Source organism: Anser anser (genome assembly GCF_964211835.1).
Source record: "Anser anser genome assembly, chromosome: 1".
NCBI classification, from domain to species: domain Eukaryota; kingdom Metazoa; phylum Chordata; class Aves; order Anseriformes; family Anatidae; genus Anser; species Anser anser.
The window spans coordinates 188,445,843-188,470,947 of record NC_139720.1 but is presented as its reverse complement, the minus strand read 5'-3'; the positions used below and the strand labels follow the sequence as shown (position 1 = coordinate 188,470,947).

The 25,105-nt window shown below is 45.4% G+C and overlaps 1 protein-coding gene across 11 annotated transcripts in view; it reads right to left on the bottom strand.

Annotated features, from left to right (window-relative positions):
* Positions 1 to 25,105, bottom strand: part of STARD13 (StAR related lipid transfer domain containing 13) — a 298,210-nt gene that overhangs the window by 123,249 nt on the left and 149,856 nt on the right. Inside the window, exons 1-2 of one of the 11 annotated variants that reach the window (XM_083848254.1) lie at positions 24,750 to 24,910; positions 251 to 515 (exon numbers count right to left, since the gene is read on the bottom strand). The exons of 8 other annotated variants lie outside the window; for them this stretch is intronic. In XM_083848254.1, coding sequence (XP_083704380.1) covers positions 251 to 515; positions 24,750 to 24,773 — 289 coding nt within the window. In that variant the 5' untranslated portion in view covers positions 24,774 to 24,910. Of the gene's footprint in view, positions 1 to 250; positions 17,463 to 24,749; positions 25,010 to 25,105 lie in introns of those variants that run through there. 2 more of the 11 variants (XM_083848245.1, XM_083848244.1) reach the window with 2 other exon arrangements.

Sequence of the window (25,105 nt, the reverse complement as noted above, 5' to 3'; positions counted from 1 at the left end):
AAAAGATTATATAGTTAAATAGCTAAACAGGCACTAGCATTTGTCTCTCGGTTCTCCCTGCCTATGTGCATAGGTGCAGTGTGCGGAAAGAGTGAGTTATGAATGAGTGTTCCAAACTCCGACCCGAGCCGGATTAGTTCAGAACAGGGAGGAAAAGGGGCTGGGATTTGAGGGATGAAAACATCTTCGATTACGAAAGCGGGGACCTGCCACGGCAGCCGGCTAGGGAGGGCTCCTGCCAGACACTCACCTTGCTGAATCTTCGTCAGGAGCTGGTGACGTGCGAGAATCCTGCTCGTCCTGTAGGGAGGGCGCCTCGCCGTCTGGTCAAATCGCAAGTACATCTCCTGGCCCTCAGGTGACACCGAGTTGAGATAGTAACAGCCCGTGCCTGATGTCCTGGGCACCTGCTTAAACATCTCCGCTCCTTTAAAATCCCTCCTTCGGTCTCCCGTGTGGCTACTCCAGATTATAATCAGGGTAATGAAAGGAGGGAGGCAACAAGCCCTAGGGAGCTGAAAAGAGCAAGCGCTTTAAAAGAAAAAGGAGTGCCAAAAGCTACAACTCAGGATTCCTGCTTCTCCCACATGATCTGCAAGGGCCAATCGCTCCGAGAGCAGCCCGTGGAAGTGCGGCGTGCTGGAGAGGGACAGAAAGTCAGCCCAGCACTCGCAGCCCCGCACCGTCCCGCAGGCTACGACGTGCTTCTGCTCTTACGAAGCATGGGAGAGCTGCACGGGGCAGCTTCGGAAAACAAATTAAGAAAGACTCCAGGCATCTGGGAATACGTATTTTAGCCTGCAAAGCTCCTTGTTGTGCAGGGCTGGGGAAAACCTTTTCCTCCTCCACGCCACGCAGCTGTCGAGTCATCTCCTGAGATGATGCCCTCGCTCCTTTTCTAAAAATCATACCAGTGTTTGCCAAGGGAAAGTCAGTTTAGGGCTGGGCTGTCTGAGTCCCCAAAACCACACGGTACAACGAGCACTGGAACAAATGAAGCCCTTCCGATGAAAAAAAAAAAAAAAAAACAAAAAAAAAACCCAACAAAACTCACCAAAACAACAGGAAACCCTTAGCAGCAGGCACTCAGTGTCAGTAAACAAACCCAAAATTTGCAATATCAGTGTTACTGAGAACCAGCTACAGTGGGGAAGAAGGGAAAAAGAGTGAGAGAGGCTCGCTTCTTCTGGTTCCTCCGTGTAATATCTTTTGTTTTTGAACAGACAGAGGGGCATCTGTTTTTTATTCAGTCTTACATATCAACCACCGAGTTTGCAAAACCTGACATTTCTTCAGTTAATCAAATATAAGCAGAGCATTGCAATTTTTATCAACATACAGGGAGCCAATCTGCGTAAAAATATACACAGGAACACTGAAAATGCCCTACTAGTATGCCTGTTGATTAATTTTCCATTACATTTCAAAATACCAGCGTCTTGGCTCAGTACACACCTACCCTGAGCTGATTTGTAACAGGGCAGGGATCTTGCCAGGGTGCCGTGTGATGGAGACGGTGTCTGAAATGAGCACCGCCGGCATATGGGAAGCCATTTCGCAGCCCTGGGGATGGACTTCACAGATCTACCCGCGATGACACTGTCCACGCCTTGCTGTGAGGGCCACAAGGAGTCACGGCATCCCTTCTTCGTACAGCCCAGACAGGGCAGGGCCCTGGGGTGGCACGGCCGGGACGTGCCCGCAGGCAGTCAGGCGGTTCTCAGCAGCTGCTGGAGCAACCCGTGAGCCACCCTCTGCACCTTGCCAGGGCAAACATCACCCCCACCCTACTGGGAAGCGGGGAGGACAGTTGTTTCATTCCCAATTATTCATTAAAACGTTGCTCTGTGCAAAAAAAAAACCTTAGGGCAGGGTTTTGCTGCAATGCAATCTGCTCTCATTGCGCGTTGTGGATTTTGTTCCTACCTGACACGGGGCTTTTGCCGTGCAGCAAAATGGGGAAACATAATTGCGGGTGCTAGACATTTTAAATGAATGCCCTAGACAGAAAGCCTCCAGGACCTGTTATTACCATCCACAGCCACCTGCCAGTCCTGTATCTGCTGTCTTCTGCTCCAGATGTGGCTGTGCAGTCAGGGGGAATGACTTCAAACTCAAGACAACATCTTGTACATCGGGATGTACATCTGCATCCCAAACAGGACACGTGCTGGCAGTGGGAATCGCCCATCTCGTCCCCGCTGCCGTGTGCAGGGCAGAGAGGAAGGAGAGCTGCTCGGGGACAAGCAGAGGGAGCCTGGGGGCGAGGGGAAGGGTGCTCACCATTCCCACCCAGCTCGCTGCACCCCGGGGAAAGTCAGCCTGTCAGCCACTCCTCTGCTGTCTTTTGAAGAGTAAATATCCCAGGGACTCCCGAATGTCAATGATATGCACAGTGTTTATCCAAAGAGACTTTGCCACTACGCAGGGAAATTCTTACTTGATTCATCTACAGCCCTCTGATCTAATTCTACTTATAAAATGCTATTGCTAGTGGAAAAAGCGATTATTAACATTTCATAGCGCACTATTTAAATTTTCATAGGGATTTCTTTTTTCTCCTGGAAGATGCATTGGTTTTTTTTCAGCTAATGGGATTCCACATTGTTCCTTACAGTACTCCTAGAGACTCGCAACCAGTTTAACAGAAATGTAATGCTTCAAAAGGCAAACCCAAGGAAGAAAAAAGCCAGTGCAAGAGCCTAAGTACAGTACTGACTGGGGAACAAGTGCAGCAAGGGCTGAGCCCTCAGCAAGCCCGGCTACATGGTGTATTAGGGAGCAATGCACCAGCCCTAGTGCCCCACTCCCACGTAAAGGGGCACCTCCGAGCTGCCCTCCCGGCTCCCTGAGCAGCACTTCTCAGCCCTCACAAAGGGCAGAATTAGAAGCAGGGCGACGAATTTCCCCTCCTTCCCACACACGAGGGTCAAAACCCCGATGCCGAAGCTACAGGGCTGCTGCAGGCACCACGCTGCCTCCTCTGGGGCTGAATTCTTTGGCTGCAGTCCAGCACTTGCATAGTAGTCAAATAAAACAAGAAGCAACAAGAGCTAGCTGCTCTCGCAGCGCCCATTTGAAAGCTCCCGTGCTTCAGTTTGTGCACGGCGGAGGAAAGAAGCAGTCCTCGTTTCATTTAAAATGACCGTCTCCTTGTTCGGTGACTGGCCTGTCACTCACTGTTTATTTTCAAAAATGCACAAGTACATCATTCACGTGAGAAAACACCTCTGGCCACCAATCTTTGGGATGAAAAGGACTACAGAAGCATAAGCTCTTAAGGGTTATATAAGAGAGCCAATTAATATTTCAGTTTCCGTTTACAGACTGCTGCTGGAATACTTAGCAGAGCACACCAAACTTCATGCTGATGCACCTCTCCGAAAAGCACTCAGAGATAAAAGCAACCTTGCACGCTCTACCAAGGCTGGAGGGGACCTGGAGCACACGCATGAAATTGCTGCCGGCCACAACAGCGAGGCCCCTGGGATGGAAACTGATCCCCGAGTTCCTGTGTCACGGCTGATCCATGGGAATGGAGATTTCTTCAGGAAAAAAAAATAATAATAATGTTCTTAGCTAAATCAGAACGTCTGCTTTTAGGTCTACGGTATAATAGCTGCGTGGTACTGCTAGATGTCTAACAGAATAAACACAAATTTGATGAATCCTGAGATGTTCTGGAAGATCAGGAAGCTTTACTTAAAGGCTTATGAACACAGCACAGCATTACGGAAATCTGCACCGTATTTAAGTAGAAATGGCACAGCTCGGGGACGTGTACTCTTCTGCGTATGCTTTCATAGGCAGAACTGCAACACTTGACTTTCTGCTCATCGATTTTTTTGGTTCTCTCTTTTTCTCACTGAAATTGCCTTTGGTGTGATGGCAAAAGGGTAGAAACAATTTGCAGGAAAACCTGCCCCAGGACTACTCGTATAAACCAAAGTATTGCAGGCGGCCCTTGAGATCTGCTTCCACTGGGAGCGGGGTGCTTTTATAGGATGGAGCGGAGCGCAGCCTGCCCTATAAACACTAAATCACATCTGGTAATGAACAACTGACTTACACCCAGCTTTTCCGAGCAAAATGACAGTGCAGGTTTCTGTATCAGTTTCCAACCTGGCCTTAGATTACTGCTCACGTGGACATGAGGTGACTGGAGTGAGGTTCATGGAGATGAACGTCACTTTCCCCCTTGTACCCACAACCATACGACAGGACCACTTACTCGCTCGTTATAGTGCACCTCTCCTAACGAACTGCAAGACAGGTCCATGATGTCCAACACCACGTGGAGTTTCTCGGGCTTGGGTTTAACCTGCCGTTCTCACAGTAATCAGTCGCTTGATCTTGCTGCCGAGACCCATTTCCCTTTTATTGTTAGTTACACTTATCTGGCTATAGCACATCTAAAATTAAATGGCAGCGTGAAGGCTTCTCCTCATTTGAAAGCACGAGTGCTATGAGAACAACACCGCTTCCCAGCCCTGCAGTGGCACAGGTGTTATTCCCATTAACGACACGCAGTTATAGGAAGCCGCACGCTCTGGTTTTCAAGTCACAGAGAAAAAAAAATCAAGTATTTGCTGTTAACTTGTTGATTTCTGAATTCCCTTCTACAATGCTTCAGGTAGGAGAATATTTCAGTTGCTGGGCTTTGGCTAAAACTCAAATATCCGACACAAATTCTTCCCTATGCCGGCACTTACAGATGCCTGCACAGCAGCTAAGGCATTAACACCAGGCAATTCCTCCTTTCTCAAACCTGGGAAGAGAAAAAAGTCATACGTGGGGAGCCCAGAGCTGGGTTTATGACGAGGGTTTCTCTTCTCTCACATGTTTTGAACCCTGTCTCTGTGACCGGGACATTTAAAAGCCGAACTTCACTGCCTGAATGTTTTAAAAAAATGTTTTATGTTTGAATACAGGCGTTTGTTTGCGTGCTGGGATTACTCCAGCCTGCAGCCAGAGGTCTCGGCAGTGCTCCGGACGCCTTCCCAGGGCTCTGCAGCGCACGGGGGCTGCCAGCAACTGGACTGGGGCAAAAGGAAAATAGTTCAGGCCAGATTTCAACATTGCTGGGAAGAAGGATGGAAAGATGGAAAGAGCTCATAACGGCAGAGCATTGCAACAGAGAGCTGCTTAATTGGAAAGCCTGATACCGAAGTGTTTTGGAGGCAAGGCAGCTGCTATGCGAACTGCCTGATAGCGGGTTTTAAAAAATGAACACTAAGCAAGCCTGTTCCTTATGCATGAAAGGCAGGCTTACAGACAGCCTTGATAAACTTCAAATCAGGAAAAGAGGCTTCTGAATAGTACATTACATCCTCTTCCTAAGCTCTAGCGCCCCGGTTCCAGCACCAGAGGATTACACATTTGCATTTTAAGACCCACATGTTTAGGGGATAGTCCCACTATAAAACATACCTCCTGATTACAAAAGCATTCGTGGCCTCGCCAAACCACCAAAGGCAGCTCCAATACAAACAGAGGATTAGAAATGATATGCAAGCTTCACACAACAGGAATGTGTTTGTGGGGGCAAGGGATGCCAAGGAGAAAAGAGTGGCAACTGCCCCATCCACCACCAAAGCTATTTACAGCAATAAGGACACACGTAAAAAGATGAGGAGATGAGGGTCACAGCAAGAAAGCTGAGGCAGTTCCTCACATCAGTACTCCCTTAGAGGAGCTCTGGAATGTCAGGTCAATAAACTGAAGGGTCGGTTATAAAATGACTGCCCGGTCACCTTTGAGGTCTAGCCCACGGCTTAGGATCACCTCTCAACAGAGACATGGAAAGTAGCAATACGATTTTCCAAAAGGGCTTCACAGGGGAATTAAAGGAACTAAATTCTGTAGTCTGTGGTGGGAGAGCTGGAAGATACTGGGAAAAATCAGCATGTTTTGTAGCAGTAAGTCATGCCCGAAATCTGTTGAAATTGTAAAGGGATCGTGTGGTTGTTACGTCAGCTTTGGATTTTGCAAAAAGGCTCCACCAAGACCCACCACCAAGAGGTCATAAACGAGCTCAGCCATCAGGTACAGAAGGAAAAGGCCACTTGTAGCGTAAGGACAGGAAACAAAGCTGGCCATAAATATTCCACTGTCACAGTGGTGCAAGGGAGCCAGCAGACTCCCCCTGAGACAAGTAGGGGAAACTACGTTCTCCACCATTCACACAGGATTTATTTCTTAAAGGGACTGGGTAGCGAGGTGGCAAAATGCAAAATGTAGAGATGATGCTGAATTAGCCTGGAAGTGAAAACAGAAATTGGCTGGAAACACTGAAGGTTCTTATGATATTGATCGAGAAAGCATTAAAATTGTAGCTTTTAAGTGTTGATAAATGTACTGGGGAAAAAACACCCTATAGGTACATGACGCACGGTGCACAACGATGGGATTTAACAGAGCTCTTATCACCGAGGAAATAGATCTTGGACAGGTTTATGAAAATCCAATACAAGTGTTCAGCAGGAACCAAAAAAGCAAAGAGGATTTAAAAATTTGTAGAAAAAGTAAGTGAGAGAAAAACAACAAACACCATTATGCTATTTATAAAGGTCTGCCCCCCCTTGGTACTGCTGGGGTGTTTCCTCACAGTGAAGTTGGGAACATTGAGTGAACTGATCTTGGGCAGGTCTGAGATGAGCAGAGCTCCTTTCTGTTGAAGAACTGAAGAATTACTCTTCAATATCCCTTCGTATTACGCATAGCTGAACTCTGGAAGTCACTGCTACAGGATGCTGCGGCTGCCAGAAGTTGGAAGCGTTCAAAAGAAGATCAGGTAAATTCCTGAAAGAAAACGCCAGCAGGGCCTGTTACGCGTGAAACCCGGCCTGGTGGCTCAGGAGGCCCCTGAGCCACACGGAGACGGCTGGGACATACAACGCACGCACTGTAACCCCGTGCTTACCCTGCCCTTACAGACCTCCCAAAATAGCTGTGACTGACCACTAACCAGTTCGTAAATGCATCGAAATTACCACTGCTGTGGTCTGTGGCTGCAGCCTGAGGAATAGCCAGGCTTCCTCGGCCACCACCTCTCCGTGCCCTCTTGCCACATCTGCCCGTGCCGTGCAGTCGGGGCCTGCTGACCACGGAGGAGGTCTCAGGGGACGTGGCCCTCCCGTTCCCTCTGCTCTCCCAGGGGGCTGGAGGGCACCAGGAGCCCCTGGCCGGTGGGTCGGGTCATGTAATTGCTCGGTTGTTTTGTCCAGTGTCTGGCTGCTAATTTCGGCACTATGGTCTCATTCCTGTTCACTTTTAAACATCACATTATTTTTTTTTCTCAGTCAAACCACGCCAGTGTATGAATATAGGCTCCGCTGGCCTTAGCTGAACTATTTATGTGCCTACCTTATGTCCGGATCTAGCCAAGACTAGCCCCCATCCCGTGATGTGAAGTCCCTAAAGATGGTGTTTCTCAACAGTAAATTAAAAAAAATAGGGTGGATAATAAAGAGAGTTCAAAATAGAGGTCAGAAGAGAGGAAGACATTTCAGGTGATAAGCCTTCTTTTCCAAAGCTTTTAAAGAGCACTATCAGGGGAAAGAGCTAGCAGTTTCCATACCCTTCGTGCAACTCCATCTGTTAAATCTATAGACAAGTTCCTAAACCTAAACCCACAGGAACTGTGTAAATGTATTTAAGTAGTGGTGGGCTAACACACATCCTAATCTCCCCGTCTCACTAACAAAGTGTTTGGATAACACAGTGATAAGGTAAGAAAGTGTTTAGATAAACTTAGTTTCTTATGCTATCCAAATACGTTGTAAATCCCTACCCAGACCTACTGCTGGTGTCACTGAACCACGGGCAAACATTCCTATCTCAGCTGAAGGCTCGTGCCCGCGCAGGCTTCGTGTGAGGCCTTCCCTATTTATTTTCTTTTCAACAGGAGTCTGGGACCACGGTAGTGAAAAAAGAGAACAGCTTCACATTTTGATTTGGTTTTGAGAGAGGATTTTTTTTAATCTGTCTGTGCTAGAGGGAGAATGCTAAAGTTAGATTTTGACAAAAAAACAAGTGAACAAACAAGAAAAACACAAAACCAGAACACAGAAGAGCACCTGGCAACCCGACTTCAAACTTATGGGACTGGTGCATGGGAGCATGAAGGTTTATTTTGTCCAGAAAATCTCCAGGCTCTTCAAAACTATCAATATTCATTACATGACTTCACTCTCAGGTCCAATGAGGCAGACTGATCGGGCAATGACCTGCTGTAAGACTCTGGGGAAGTCCTATAACCCACATCCGCACCAATTTCCTAACTGATAACAGTAATCTTTGCCTTGCTTTGGTATCTATATGTAATAATAATAATAATATATAATATATAATACATATATATATTATAGGTTTGTAGGCACTTTCATCTTCCTTATGAGCAACATCAGTTCTCTGGAGGCAGGTGAAATTCTCGTGGCACTAGAATCAGCTAAGGAGAAAGTAAATACCCTTCAAAATGGCCCTACACCTGCAGTGGGTTCCTTCAGACGAGATGCTTATTGCCTAAGCTTGCAGAACGACAAAGATTTCCCAATATATTATTAAATGCATGCTATTGGGTATTATGAACGCTGCGTAACGCAGACAATGTGTTTGCACAGGCAGCTCTACAAAGCAAACGCACCAACCAAAATATCGGGTCTTGGCTCTGCTGCTGGATGGCAGCCGGGCACACACGGAGGTGCTCTGCAGAAGCAGAAGGGACTGTTTCTGCCTCCACCTCTCCCATTTCCCTAGTGAACCAAGCTGACTTCAGCCTCGTGGCAGCCACCATGCCTGGCCAGATGTGTGGCAGTCCCGTGCCGCTGCTACAAGGGCGAGTGAGGGCACTGAATCCAGCACAGAGCTGAGGTCTGCCCATGTGCCACGTGCCCCAAAGACCAGGGTGTGCATGATGTTCTCCTCCCTGCCCCTGATTACCCATTTAAGCATCCCAGAACCAAAGAAAGGTCCTGCACAGAGCATAATATGGGCGAGCAGTGAATTTGGTCACTAGTCCCCCACCATGACACTGCAACTGCAAATGACACACTCAGACGTTTAGCTGGCTGCAGAATTTTTGCCATCCCGGTGCCTAAATGGCATCTTCACAAATATAGGAGCTGGGGAAAATATGGGGCATGCATGTAACGCTTATCCCTCACCCAGAGCTAGAAATTAGCATAATCTGCATCAATTGCTCTCTTGAGTATATTAGTTTCCCTGTATGTTTGAAACAGAAATCATGCTCCCCTTGGCTTTTAATCCCAAATAATAATTATTTTTTAATATCAGGAGGTTTAGGAGTATCATAAAGTTGTAAGTATTTTTTTGCTATAAAAGAAAAAATAAACCCTGGCAGACTTTCCACCATAAATCAGCAGTGGAACGGTTTAAAATGTAAACAGATATTCATGAATTGGGCAAGTCAACTCATCAGGATTTTCTGCCTCCCTGCAGCCAACTATGCTGTGCACAACTCAAACTTTCCATTTCTTGAACCTGTATTTCTTTTTTTTTTTTTTCCCCACTCAGAGTTTGCAATGCACTATATGGACAGTGTAGAGCTCATTTATCTAGCTGGATAAAGTCATCCTGGCCAACAAGCTGCAGGTGGTTTTTTTTTAACGGAGTGGAAGCCTGCCAAATAGCTGGAGCCATGCAGAGGAAAGGGCTTCACATGGCTCCCCTGCCAGCCACCACGCTGCTTCTCCTGAGAAAGAGCACGTAGCCTGCTCCTCTCCTTCCCCACAGCCTGGCTCTGGAAAACGCCTTCAGTGAGTAGGAAGGACCGGAGAGAGCCCAGAGCCCAGCGTGCCGCAGCAATGCAAATTGCATGAATTACTCTCCCCCCGCACTGTCCCGTGTCAGCTGTACTGCCCTGCAGCGTATTTTCTTTTTCCACCTCTCCCCTCTCTAACCCTACACCTACCTGCACGTCCTCCCCCCTCCTCCAGCAGCCACTTACCAAGACTTCTTCTCTTCTGTTGATTCCCTCTCTGTTCAAAATACGTAGACCAAGAGAGCTGGTTGATAAGCTCCATCCCAGCAGCAAATTTCTCTTTTACTATCTCGATTCCAGTGTGATGAAAATATTGCCGTCTACCCTCTGTTTGTGCTGGCACCCTCTCAAGTCACTCTCTACCAGGCTTCCTCCCCGACCCACTTTCTGAATATACAGCTCTCTTTCAAATCAAACCCGCAGTGTTCCTCATTTGTTGTTGTCTACTTAAGGTGTTGCTCCATGTTTATGGAATGTAGTTTTACTGGAAAAATTCCTTGGCCAAAACCTTCAAAAGGAACTACTCATCTTGGGTCGATTTTCCATGACACTCGCAAAGCTCTGACTTTCTGGGCGTCAGAGCATAAGACCTCTTTGAAGTATCTCAAATTGGGCAACTAAAAATTGCAGAACTGAAGTTGCACCTGACCTCTGAAAAAGGTTGGTCCTGTTTATGTTTGCTGATTTTTTTTTTTCTCTCTTGACAGGTAAATGCTACAAGGACATGAAATTAAGCTAGAAGTGGAACCTGAAGGACCATTCTGCTGCAGAGGTCTTTCACACCAAACCAAAAACCACCGATCACCCCGTAGTTGTTCAGGACTTGCACTGGTGTAGAAGAGAATTGGCTTTCATGTTCTTTCTATGTACAGCACACTCGGATTGCAAAAGAATGAACCAGCGATTCAGGTACTTCTGTCTTTATTTTTCCCCTCTTCTGTCCCATGGAACTTATGACAAATAATACACTCACTGTTTCATAATATGTTACCTGTGTTAATAGGTTGTACCATAAATTAAAACCGAATAGCATTCTGGACGTTTTGCTTCCAAACCACTAATAAACCCATATTGCTTTTAAAATAAACTTTGCTCCTCCTTTGCTCAGACCAGTGAAAGTCCACGTGACAGGGAGGCACCTGTGAATGACTTGAAAATAACTTTTTAAAGTAGTAATTGTGATGTGAAGGATTACACGTTTCCAAAAGATTACAAACGGGAAACAGACTCTGTGTCTCACCAGCTTAGGTGTAGCTCAGCTAGGAAGTGCACAGTCACTTTGTAAACCTCCCTCTTACTTTGTTCCTAATTGGCAGCCTCGTTAACAACAGCAGCAAAGAACTATTTACTGAACCCTGCAAGCTAGGAGCTCATACCATAAACTTGCCATGGCCTTCTACCCTTTCCTAAGTACCTACTAGCACCTACTGTGAAGAACAGGGCACCTACCTCAGGCTGACAGACTTCTGCTGTGAGTACACCGTACAAAGTGCAACAAACATTCACACATCGGATAACTAAACAATAGTTTGAAAAGTGGGCTTCAAAATGCACTTTAAAACATGCAGTAGGAAATCTAAAATTCCATATAGCTGTTGCTCTTGTTGCTTAGATAAACCAGTCACGAATAAAAATAAAATCATGCAGCTCTCGTTACTAACTTCAAGTGCCACCGAAGTCCCAAGCGCCTTGTCAACCTGATCTGCTGCCTCGCTTACTTGAGCAGGTATCTCCAAACGAAGCCAGAGATGCTGCGTGCAACAATCTCTAAAATTAAACTTCTGCGATGCCAGCGTCTCACCAATTTCCATATCAAATGCCCTCAGGTGGCAGGTGAAGAGATGGCTTTTCACTCCCGCGGAGGCGTCTTTGGTGCTGTCACTCGGCTGGGACTGTAGAGGGAAACAAGCACCCCCGGAGGGCAATTCACCCCACTTGTCTCCGACACCCATTTCAGGATGACAGGACTTGCTCTGGGAGGTCCCTACCTCTGTCTTGACTGTAAAGGACCCAGTAAAGGTCTTCTGTCTACTTCTGTCTTGACTGTAAAGGACCCCCAGTGTGACCAGCTCAGTGCTTTCAGAAAGCATCCCCACCACACTCGCTGCTTTCAAGCCAGGGCAGTCACCTATCTCACCCTCTGTTATTTATAACATGAATCATGCTGTGTGGATTGAGCACAACGCAATGCCTCTACTCCGGGGACAAAATGAAACCGAAGTGGAAAAGGAAGCACGACTGCTTCTCTCAGAGTACGTCTGCCAGTCCGTACGGCTCAGCTGATGTGGCTGCCGCTTTCCCGTTTGGGGATCCAGCCTTGATCCGGAGATCCGGCTAGGAAACTGCGCTGCACCAGGGCTGACAGGTACGTCAGTGCCTGTGCCACATGCTTCAGAAAAGCCCGTGAGATGCTGATGTGGGCTGCAGTCACACCGTTGTTGGCAAGCCAAGTCTCAGGATGCTGTCCAAGGGACAGGCGTCTTTGTTTCCACCACTGCACTAGCACGGTCTGCACAGACAAAAGCTCAAAACTACTACATGCTGAGGAATCCAGGAAAAAAATATGTTGACTTTATAAAAACCACTGTATTCCACAGCTTCCTCCTAATTATTTCCTACTTATTGGCTTACTGCTGACTGTTTTTTCCCCCTGAAACACTGTGGACACACATATTTTACTCAGGCATCTACTGGCAAAAATAATTGAGAGACGAGACGTCCGGTGTAAAACAATGCCCTCTATTAGAGAAACAAGTCATTAAATAAGAGCATCCACAAATAGAAAGCGCTGTAAAAACAAATAGGGGAAAGCATCTGGTTTGCAACATCTTTGCACTATTTGCAGTAGCTAAATCTGGACCCAATTAATGACCTGTTTATTTTCCAAAATTTCAATAAAATGCCTTGGCAAAAACTTAATCTGTCTCTGGAGAAAGTCTTGTTTCCTTCCATATGTTGCCTGATCTGTCACAGCAATAAACCGTCTTCCCGGTTTCAGGATCCCCAGCATTTGCACCAACTGATCCTTTCCATAAAGAGGAGATAATCACTGCAGCCCTCTAAAAGCCATGAACCTTAAGAGAAAGCAACAAGGGGTGAAGGAACGAGTGCTCTGTGCTGTAGCTCTGCCATGACCTAGAATGCAGAGATTTACAACAGCTCTGCGGATCCTGGTGTTCCCACCTACAATTCGTCCCAGCTGTTTTATAATCCCTATGAAACTGCTTCTTTAAAAGGCTGCCATGCCACAATTAATCTATCTGCCTTGGCCTGATAAACACTTGTCCTGATGTCCTTGTTGTTTAGGATGCCTTCAAAAGAAACAGCCCTGGCAGTTTTGTAATTACGTATTTTATGGTTTTGTATAAAACAAAGCAGATGTTTCAGAGTCAAATTTATTTGGTGGTGTCTTTTCCAACCTAGATTCTGGAATTTATTTGATCTCCATTTGAATCAGATTTGCTACAGTAGCCTCTACTTTATGATACATCAGAAATACGGATGTTCTGGTACCTTCCAGTTTCTGGTGAACGCATCCTACCACACTGAACTCATACATACTGTTTTTAAAGAGAATATGCTGTTGGTTTAGAGGTTAAGTGTAACAAAACAGATGAGTCCAGATAAGTGCACACTTAACTCTGTGGTTAAGTTTATATAGCAGGTAACTGTTCTGCTGAATTAAGGCCATAATCAAATTATCAGAATCAAATTCATTCCAAAATAAAAGCATTTGGAATTTTTAGGGACATATAGAGGGAGCAAATGTAATTACCAAAATACATACTTGCCACGCTGACGCAAAACTCTATGCTTCTGGCTTTCTAGGAACTAACGCTTCTTAATTTTCATCAGTGATGGAATGAATCAAGCCAGGATGACAGAAGCCATCCTTACCACAGACTCCAGAGTGTTTCTGCAGGTTTTGGAGAACTTGCTGTATATTTTCATTAGTGTAATTGGCCAAAATAAATAAATAAATAAAATAAAAAAGGTTCCGCTCTTTAACTGATAAGGAAGCTGTAAGAGTTCTTCCCAGGAAGGATGCTGGGCAAAGCCCCAGGCACCTCACCGTGTGGCAGGTCCAGAGGTTCAGGCTACATATGTCCAATTATGTATGTTAATGAAGATTACTGACATTTTGAAAGCTGACTGTGTCTGTTTGGCTATGCAGTTTCCCAGTCTGTTCAAAGACAGCTGACGGGCTCAAGGCTATTACGAGGCTTTGAAAATCTCAATTGAGAAAAGTAATAGAAGATATGGTAAAGGTGAATGAAGTAATAAATTATGTAGAAAAGAAGAATCAGTTGTCATTTTTACCTTCCTACGATGTGAGAAATACAGCGGTGTTCAGTAAGATTTTAAAACTACAAATTAAAGTTTAAAAAATGAAGAGGAATAATGCATGCCATGCACTGGTTCTACTCGAAGGTACGTGATCTGAGTGACTAGCAACACCACTGCAGAGCAATACTCCTCCCTTCAGTTTTCTTGTAACTACCACCCCCTTTAGTACTCGCTCATATTGTATCATTTTCTTCTATTTCTGCTGCTTTATTGTGGGAGCTATTCTGAAGATGTGCATTTACTCTATTTCAGACAGTGAAAACACAAATGGACAAATATTCTACAAACGGAAAGTATTTTTGTTTCGCCAAAAAAGCGGTGCCAGCCTTTGCTGAAAATCCTAACTTCATTACATCTACAAAAATACAAACCTTCTAGTACTTTCATTTACCATCGAGGCATAACTACTGTCCATTAAAAGCACTCCTTCCTAAATTTCATAAGAATATCACGTAGGTATTCGATCCACAGTATTTTAAAGTCACTTGTCACTCTTTTGTTTCGCACTTTGACACAGATAGTCCCATATTTGTTTCTGAAGTAGCATTTGCAAGTCGGGATTGCTGCAAAATATTTGCTAGAAGAGAGCGTGAATAGTTCACAGACTTGTCAGAATCCATCTGTCTGAGTCTATTAAAGGGTGCATTCCCAGCTGTGGTCTCTCCAATGTCATAAATAAAAAGTTCTTTCTTACTACAAATCCAGTGGCTGAAATCTCCCTGTAAAATTGATTTATTTAGATAAAATCTGTCCTTATGTTAAAGAGACCTCTTAAAATGAGTAAAACCATGAGATGCCAATCACATCTTCTTTCAGCAGTAAAATGACACATAAAGGACTCACAGTCTCAAGTAATTTACTACAGCATTATTCGGGATAAGCTATTACATAGCATGACATTCAGAGCAGGATGGGTGGGGGTGGTGCGGGGAGAAGGAGGTGTCTTTACCAGAGGAATGAGACTCACATTGAAAATAACCTAAAAGCGGTGTGTTGGGATAGATGTTCAGGTCCCACTTCTCCAGACTTTAAATATGTATGCAAAACACTTTTGGGAACTCCACGCAATGAACCAACTGCAGGTTATTCCCAAATCTTAAGGATCTCTTCTTTTCCAGCACTAAGTATAATTCTTCAGCATTCTGACGGAGAGGCATCACCTGCCACAGTACTGTTCTGACCTCTCTCTCTTTCAACACTCCCTCAAGCTATCCCCTTCTCGGAGCTGGCAGTTACCCTGAATTTCTTCTAAGACTGCTGTGAAAGAAGACCAAGCAAAGACATTTTAAGCTGATGTTAGCTCAGATTTAAACATATACAAGGTATGTTTGAACTATGTTCCCGTGCTGAAGGTATTTTCCTATCAAATTCTTTCTGTAATAAAACCAATACTCCGGTTTTTGTTTCCTTTAAAATGCTACTGTACTAAATGACCTGTGAAGGGGCAGTGCCTTCTGTCTCATCACAGCCTGGGACATGAGTCCCTCCAGCCCCAAAACCAGCCTTCCCGAGGGGCAACCAATGCAGTTCATTTAGCTCTACCAACAGAAGACACTGATTATCCCTGCATTAGCTCAGATCTTCAACAAGTAAAATTAGCAAAGTGTTGATGGAATTCAGAAAGCTCTGTTTCTCAATCAGTGAATTTATCTTCAGGGCCAAATTATTTAAGTATTTACTAAGGTAGGTGACACACCGTACACATTTCAGCAGTCTTCTAAGTGAGTAGGATTCACAAATCTCTATTTTTGTGCATGTTCAGCAAAGCTTACTTTCACAGGCAAATCTTAGGATGCCTCTGAGTCCTGTCTTCCTCTTGCAGTCATGTAGGTCCCAACCAGCAGCACCTTCACCCCCTGAAAAGCACCATGTTTTGATTCTTAAAGCCTTAAGGTACAGACAGCCAAAATATCAGAAGTTCAGGAGCATCCTGCCCTTGAAAAATGTTTTTCTCTGCACCAATTTAGCATGTTTTCTGATTTAATGTGATACTAAAGGTACTCAAAGAAATATATTAAGGCAATTAGAGAGTTTGAATTCTACCTTTCAAGTCACAGCATGAGCATTAATGCCAGAGAAATACTTACAGTTTAAATAATTCTCAGCTAAGCAGGAATTTTAAATGGTACTTGCTTTGAAATAGGTTAGGAATCAAATTGTTGCAGCTTAAAAATGCAAAAATTTTAAGTTTCAGTGCCTCCTCTTCCACTGTATTACAGCATGCTGCTGAAGCTGTAAAAATGATCTCTGGACATAACTCTTCTATGTACTTACAGTTCAACAACAACAGGGGAGAGTCGGTATCTTGATTAAATTATATGTTGCAATACAATTCTCTCTGATAACTTTGAACAGCAGAGTATGTTTTAGGTTTGGATGATGCTCTAGCTGGAAGCATCTTGGTTTTTTTGTTAGTTTTTTGTTTGTTTGTTTGTTTTTAAACTCTGATGAGTTTGGGGCTATTTTGACATTGCTAAACACATTCAGTCTGTAAGTAATCTCAGGACCCCAGGCCAAAAGATGCAGAGTTGCTTTGTCCACACTGCTGTAGATGAACACCCTGCAGGTAAGACGGGGCTGCATCCATAGTTTCTGACCTCAAGTGTTTACCCTGGGATCCTAACACATGCTTTTTGGCAAGATTTCTTCTATCAAGTGCCCAAAACAATGCAAGAGCTGTGTCACAGTCCCTGAGTCCTGGCGTTTTGTAGCATTAAATTGAGGGCATGTGCTGCATACCTCTGCACGGAGCACTGGGGCATGTGGAGGTGATTTACTCAAGTGCGCTGAGTATGACTTGCATAAATCCTGGTGTAATTAAACGTGATTAAGTCCTGCTGCAAAAGCACAGAAAGTAAAACTCCAGGATGGCACACTGTACTTGAGGCATTCAGTAAGCCTTGAATATTGCCTTGCCTTAATAAAACCGGTTATTGTGTCTGGTGTTCTTCCAGGCATATTGTGCACCCATACTGCTGGAAATCACTGTATGTAAATTACTGCCCTCTACTGGAACAACTGGCAGAGTATTTAGCAGTATTTTAAATTATTACCTAAATTAATTCAATTATTTTTTGGAGTTTGGGTTTTTTTGGAACCAATTACACTTAATTGCAAATGTTCTTGATCCCTCTTTGTACCAAGTGCAGTTACTTACTGTGCTCATTTCTGTATGTATCTAATCTTTGCTTATTTGCAGTATATGCTGCACCAGGATGGTGTGATTGTCAAAATATTTTCATTTTGAGCTGTAAACAGGACATGCCGAGGAGCCAATGAAACGCAGTGCTCTTGTGGATGCTTGATGCCAGTCAAGAAGCCTCTTACACTGCCTTACTTTTAAGTCTGCAATAATCAAAAGAAACCATCAGCCAAATTGAAAATAAGTGAAAATAATATTCCCCAAACTGATTTTTAAGACTCAGAAGGCAGGTACCACCTCTCTAAAAATCACAAGGCTGGCTTAAAACTCTGACATTTTACAAAATACATCAGGATTTTTTTGTTTTCCATCTTTTTTTGAAGTTAGAATTTCAAGCTTTCCTTTTCAAACTTGAGATTTAAATAAACTTCACATTTATGGAGAGTAAAATATACTTTCACTTGAAAGCCGGGTTTCTCAATGAGTTGTGACTCAAGCTGATAACGTTTTAAAGAAATCACGACACGTAACATTGCAGGAATTGGCTGTGCTATGACAGGAAAAAGTAAAAGGAAAATAGGAAGAGCAAGACAGCACGTTTGTCTCACAAGATAAATGAGAGATACAAAACATGGAAAGACAAACGTACGTCAAAGCACTGCTCTGCAATACGGCCATTCTGGTACTGCCGGCAAGGATTACACAAATTGAACCATGAAGTCATCCAAATTCTCAGAACACTTATGAGTGACTACTTTTAAAAACATCAAAATAAGGAATGGTTCTTGCAGGTTTTTTTTCACTCAAACAGAAAGCAATGACACAAAACTCACTTCAGAAGTGACTCTTTGCTGGTTCCTGAAACTGAAAATCCCATCGTGCTGGGGATGTGACTGGAAGGCAGCAGGGTGAGAGTCCAGCCTGCTGCGCCATCCCGAGTCCGGGAACTTCTCGTGTTCAGGATCCTGCTGGCCAGCCATCCACGAGGCTGTATGGATGCAAATTGCTACAGTGCTCACTTAGCAGCTCACAGTTTGTTGTGGATATAAATGTTCTGTATGAACGGCCTAGCATAGTTATTACTGTAAATAAAGTCACTTGAGTGGGGATATGAAAAGTGGCCTTTAGAATTACGGTCATATGAATAAAAATAGAGCACACGTAGAAAATAACTGAAACGACGTGTAATTTAGTATGCCATGACTGGTATTAAGAAGCAATCTCGGGATGGAGAAGCATTGTTACAGTTTAAAGTCAGACAAATAAGTTAAATATTTATACCAGTCTATATGAGCTCCTGTGTATCAAAAAAAAAAACCACAAAAAAACACAAATCCAACAATAAATACATTCATCTAAACGTACAGGAACTATGTACTACACATTCTGCTTCTGGAAAAGCAGTACTCTGATTTGTTTCAAGTATCATGGTCTGCAGACATCAGCAACAATTACAGGCTAAGGGGAATCCTCCAGAAAAGCACTGTGCGGCACACTGACTGTCATCAGCAGGCTTCTGGTCGCACAGGAAACACCTCCCGGTGGAACAAACCACGGCCATGCGTAGGTGCGGAGAAACACGGAGAAACATTTGCCTACTGAGAACTGAAAGAACCTGGTGGATGCTTCAGGAACCACACAAAGTCAATAGCAAAAATAAAAATAAACATAAATAAGTTGTAGTGGAAACAGGACTGACCTCATAACGTCCTAGAAAAAATATATAAGTATATGTTAAAGATTAATGTGTGATTAAAACCAGTGAACACCCAAGCTCCAGACTAAGTGAGATTTATCAAGAATCTTTCCTCTTTAGCTAAGTCACAACTGACTGATCCAAATGGTATCCATCCCTCTTGTCAGCAGTGCTTTGTCATTTTACCAGCAGAGCTTTGGGCTTCATGTTAGGAAATCAAGTAATCAAATTTGAATTTGCATTTCCCCTGGGAAAATAATCTCTGATATAGCTCTCTTTGATGGAAGCAGGACTCGTTCACATACAGAAGTTGTGTATTAAATGTAAAACCAGAAGATTAGTTTTCTTGTTGCTCTCGGAAGCTCTGCAGCTCCTCCAGAGTCACTCCAGATCTCACGTGGTGAACGGCAGCGGAGCCACGGGAGAGGGCATGAAAAAAATCACATCTCTCTCTGAATTTCGAGGCTGTGGGGAGCCTGTGGCTCCCTCCACAACCTCCCGCTGATAGAGAAACACTTGGCACGCCGAGCCTATTGGTATTTTTGTAATTGTATTTCTGGAATTAACTTCTGGCTCCCGCGGGTCATGGGAAGGCGGCGGCAGCGCTCACAATGGTGGTATTCTGCCCCCGCCGCCCCCGCTCGCAGCCCGGGCCCTGGTCCTCGGGGAGCATCTCGGCGAGGACAGGGAAATTACAGAGCACGGACACTGCCTGCACGCAAAGAGAAGCATCTACTTATTTCACAGAAATTCACCTAGAAAGCCCTCCCAACGTTAATACTGCGTGTACAGAGCGATTAATGTAATTTATGAGATTAACGACTACTTGTTTGGCTATCACTCTGTTTGCAGGACTGATACAACCACAGAAAATTTCCTGGCACGCCAAACCAAAAGAATCGCTCAGAAGTCATTTTTTTTTTCTTCCCCGAAGCACTCAATCCCAAATAAAGAACAGCTTTCATAGCTTTTCTCCTTGACAAAGGACAGTCTTTTCCCATTGATGGGGCAGGGCTGGGGGGAGCTTACACTTCCAAGTCTTATCAACATCCACGAGAATCGGCATCTTGTGCTCTCCAGTGCGCGGGTAGGGAACGTCTCTGCTTTGCTTTCTGAAAACACGGGCATCATTTTAAAACAGGACATAAAGGCGTGCACTCCAAACTGACCCCAACAAACTCCAGGTTTTTCATATGCTTCAGAAATATGGCAGGTTTTGGCTCCACACTGGCATAACACAATCTTTGCTACAATTCATTTAGCTCTGCTTGTGACCACCAGGTTTTTTTTTTTTTTTAATTTTTTTGCTCTTCCCCTGTCCCCACGGCTCTGCTCGTGCCAGGGAGCACAGATCCCAAAATCACAAACTCACGCCTGATCGTTTGCACCCAATAAAAACCCAATAGCCCACAAACCAACCACAAATTACTCTTTGGAGGAGAGGGGGAATCGCCTTGATGTCTCTGCCAAATTCTGGATGTGGTAATTATTTTCTGCCTCACAATGCCTTCCCACGTTTTCAGCTGGACAAGTTATCCTCCATTGCCTATCCCCTATCCTACTTCAGCTAACGTTCGGCATCATCTCTGACATAAATGCATTTCAGTCACATTTGAAGTGATACCTGTAGCTGCGTATCAGTGTGTAAGATCTTCCTGACTGATCAGGGATGCCCAAAGAGTAGGTTTTCTAAACCTTTCCATTTAAAGACCTTAATTTTGGCTTGTTTAGAGTAAAATTTGCTTTACTTAGGTTCGTGACAAACCTGATTCATGCTCACAATTTTTGATGCTGCAGGTCATCCACTTCCAAGATAATTTCAGGCCAAGGTCCATTGACCCACTGCATATTTTCCTGCTACTTGATTAACCAGTGCTTCATCCATCACAGCGAAGGCTCAAGGAGTCATTTTAGTAACAGCCTCTGAAAAATCCGTCCAAACCTGGCCGATTTATCAAACTTTGAGATGCCATATTGAGCAAACCACTGAAGACCCGCGGAAAAGTTGCCCCAAATTCCATTTGCATGGGGAATGGCAGGGCCCCAAACTGAGTGGGGTCCAAGATCTTTGGACCTTTGTTGTTTTTTGATCTTTGACCAAGATCGCACCAGGCAGTGTCTTCACATACACCTCCCTGTCTGATGATGGACAACGATCCAGCCCTTGATCAGAGCCCTGTAGCTAATTAAGCCAATTGCCGCAGGACTCCTGCTCTATTTCTCGCTGATGCTGGAAGGCATGCAGGGAAGGGTGGGAGACAACAAGCAGGAAAAAATGGGGTTTCTAAGACTACGCCAAGTAAATGGTGCCCCTGAGTGTCTGCCCACGTCTGCCTGATTTGCAGCAAGTCACTTGATATAAAATTTGTCCAGACAGGCAGGAAATGTGACTTACTCTGTGAGTTTAGCACAATTAGATCCTGGAAACCTGATCTGCATAATTATTGTGCAATAGGAGTCACTGAAAGCAAGTAAGCATTAAAGTATTTATAACAACGAAATAAAATTACTAAAAATTCAAGTTCTAATACTCAGTTTTTGATACTGGTGAGTTTAATCTCATCGTGCCTCTGGCTCCCATCTGTAGAATGGGACATAATCTTACAACTTCTAGGAATACAGCTAAAACGTTAATGGCAAGAAGTTTGCAACACTCAGCGAGGAAATTTAATTTGCATCAGGCTTTAGGTTGATACCCACAGCAATGGGGATTGGTAGCCTGTACAATGAATGAGGGAGAAAGTTCTGTGCAAAAAAAAGGGGATGCAATGACATCATTAAAAGACAGTCCTACTCCGTACGGAGGCTGGACAGCAAGGCAGCAACAGGCAACCTTACCCCTGGCATCTCCTGACTGTGAAGTCCTGAGCTTCAAAACTTAAATATATTTGTTCCGATTTTTTCAGTGTATAGCAACTGAAAGAGTACTTTTCAGCCACATACTACGGATGTAATAACTAAGGCTTGTTGTGTTTTTGTGTAACAGCTGATCGAGATTTGAGTAGTGATCTCAGAAACACCTTGGGGTCATTATTGTTAAAGGGTTTGTTAAATGTGTAAGTCGAGTTCCAAATTTCCGTAATAGCATAGTGGTCCAGAATTACCCTAACAGTAAAACATGGTATTTAATATGAGTTTTCAGACCAATAGGGCCCCACTCCAACAAGGGAGTTAAATCCTGGTTCATTTCCCAATCAATAGCCAGAAAGTATGTGCTTCATCATAGCTAAGCTGCTCTGTTCTGCTAGCAACAAAAAAAGCCGCAAAAACCTATTTCATGGCAGATTTCTTTAAAATTATGGTAAACCGTGAATTAGTGCATTAGATACTTTTTATCAGCTTAATTCATTTTTCCAATCTTGAACTGACATAAAAGCGATCATATTAGGGAAGGAACGAGTTTGAGAATCCTAACACAAAACGTAAGGCATAGCAGGAACATAACCAGCATGTGAACCACCTCTGCAAAAACTGTGGTAAGCACAGAAAACCTAAGGCTGGCTTTTGCATCACTGCAGCAGGTACACCCACTGTTTAAGAAACAAACCCAGGTTGTCGAATCAGGAAGAGTGACTGGGAGCTGCTGGGCACCACAGCTCCTGCCTGAACATGAGGCAGTGTGGGACAGTCCCAAGCCAGGAGCACAGCAGGGACCAGACTGCTCGCTCCTCTCAGTAAAAGGGTGAGAGGTTGGAGAAAGGGCGGACGCACACTGTAGTGGTCTTTTTACGCACCGCTTACTTGTCACGGCAGCCCAGCCATGCTGTCTGCCTCTCTGAGAGCAGCAGAGCCAAGGTTCAGCTCTCTCCTTGCTCCAGTCAAGGCTCAGCTCCTTGCTGCTGCTGCTGCCCAGCTGCATACTGCACCCCTCTGCTCCAGCACGCGGATCCTGCAGAGGATCCTCATGAGGAACACTGGAGAAAGCCCTGAACAACCAGCCCTGCTCCCAGTGCCAATCCCATTGCGAGTGCTGATCCCACCAGGAGGACTGGAAATCTCCACGGCTCCCCCGTGACAGGATTTCTGTGAAAGAAGCAGTAGCTGTCCTGTACATACTTTCTTTGTGAGTATATGTTGGGCAACTGGCACAACCTTAACAAATAAATAGAAAAGTAAAGTAGACCAAAAGAGTAATTATGTAAGTGCTGGCAGAGCTGTTATCACAATGGTGACTTAATTGCAAGCCTTTATTTGTCTTGATGGTTGGTACAGGACAGCACACTGATGGTTAAAACTGCTTTTTGTTTTGGTTGTTATTCTTAAAAACCAGCCACCGGTTACACTGCTGCCCTGACTGTCAGGGCTGAACCACAGATGGCAACTTTGGGGAAAAGAGAGAACTTGTACAACTACCTACCTGTGCTGGATTGGATCTATTGCGATGGAGAAGCTGCTCTGGCAACCAGCAAGCCAGACAACACATGTAGATGTTTTTAGATTTAAATTCCCCTCCCTTCCCATTAATGGAAGTTGGAAGGAGGCATACCAATATGTGTTGCAGCGACAGCGGCCAGAGTGACAAATAAATATAGAAAGGACAAAAATCCCTGAGACATAAAAGCACTGGAACTACAGAACATACTTGGAATCAACAGATGTTATTTGTACACATTTTGTTATGCTGTCACATAATTTGCTTAATTAAAGGACATATATATCATGAACAGCAGTTAAGTTACGGCAGCGCATAAACCCAGGACGTTAGTATTCTATCCACCTTAACCAAAACGTCTGACACCGTCAATTTTAATACACAGTGGCTTTAAGAAGTTGGCTACAGCTTCGTGGCAGCCTGCCCAGGTCCTTTGCTCAATCAAGCAATAGTTGTCTTTGACCAAAAAAGAAAAAAAAAAATAGCCAGTGTCATTGCTGAATGTCTGCTGGCATTTGCTTTTAATATAGGAATAAGCAGATCACACGCAAAGACAGATTAATATTTTGGGTAACAGTAACACTGGAGAATTAGCTGGTTTAGTAACTTATTAGTGAAGCTACCCACTTCTGATTCGTTTTCCAAAAATTACTACACAATTTATGTGCGTTATGTTAACTGTACGTATATATGAAGTCCTGTGCTGTAGACAAACTGTAGGCACTCATACCTCACGCTGTTTACCCTCGCATTATACAATACCAGCATGTCACAGTGCCCTGGGCAAGGTCACCACACTCCTAACAGTGCTGGGGGATGTGGCAGAGGAATCCGTCTTAACAAATTACCCTTCACTATACACGATTCTGCTCATAAATCTTGATGTATCGCTTCCCAGTACCGTAACTCTACCTCGCCCCGCTGTGCACCCTCCGCATCTTTGCATTTATGAAGCGTTTTGCCCAAACTGATCAGTCACACACACGACGCGAAGGTGCCGCTGCTGTAGGAGTGCTCTAGGAGTGCCTCGACCTCCCGGAGCACCTGCTCTGTCCTTCTGCTTTCCACCTGGGGACAGGAGCCCGAGCCTCGGGAGCACTGAGGCGCCCTAGAGCCGTGACAGCGCCTGTAACGAAGCAGACCGTTTCTCCCGGGGGACTCAGAGCCCTCCCCGCACGCCACCCCCCCGAGGAGCCCACCTGAACCTGCCGGTGCCTCAGAAAGCCGACGGCACACGCAGGTGAGCCCGACCCGCGGCGGGGCAGCCGCCCGCCTGGATTTCCGTGCCCTAGCCCTGAGCCCGGCACGACCCCGAGCCTGCTCCCGGTGACACCGGGGCAGGCGCCCCCCTTCCCCGGGCCGGGCTCGCCGAGCCCCGTGCGGCAAGGATCCGCGGCGCGGCGGGACCGACCTGCGAGCCGCCGCTCCCTGACATTCCTCCACAGCAAGTCCCAGGCTTTGGCGGTGGAGTCCCGCAGCTGCTCGCTCAGCGACCGCCGGAGCTGCGCCTTGCCCGGGCGGCGCTGGCTGCTCATCCTCGGTGCCTCCTCATGCCGCCCCGGGCGGCCCCGCTCAGCGCCGCCGCCGGCGGCCACATGGGGCCGCGGGGCAGCCCCAGCCGCGCCGCAGCCCGCCTCACCGCCGCCCCTTGCACCTGAGCGCCGCCCGCCCCCGCCCCGGGGCCGCCGCTCGGCCGCCAGCCTCCCCCCCGCGGGGCGGGGAAGGTGCCCCGGGGCCCGGCCCGGAGCCGGGGGGCGGCCCCGCTTT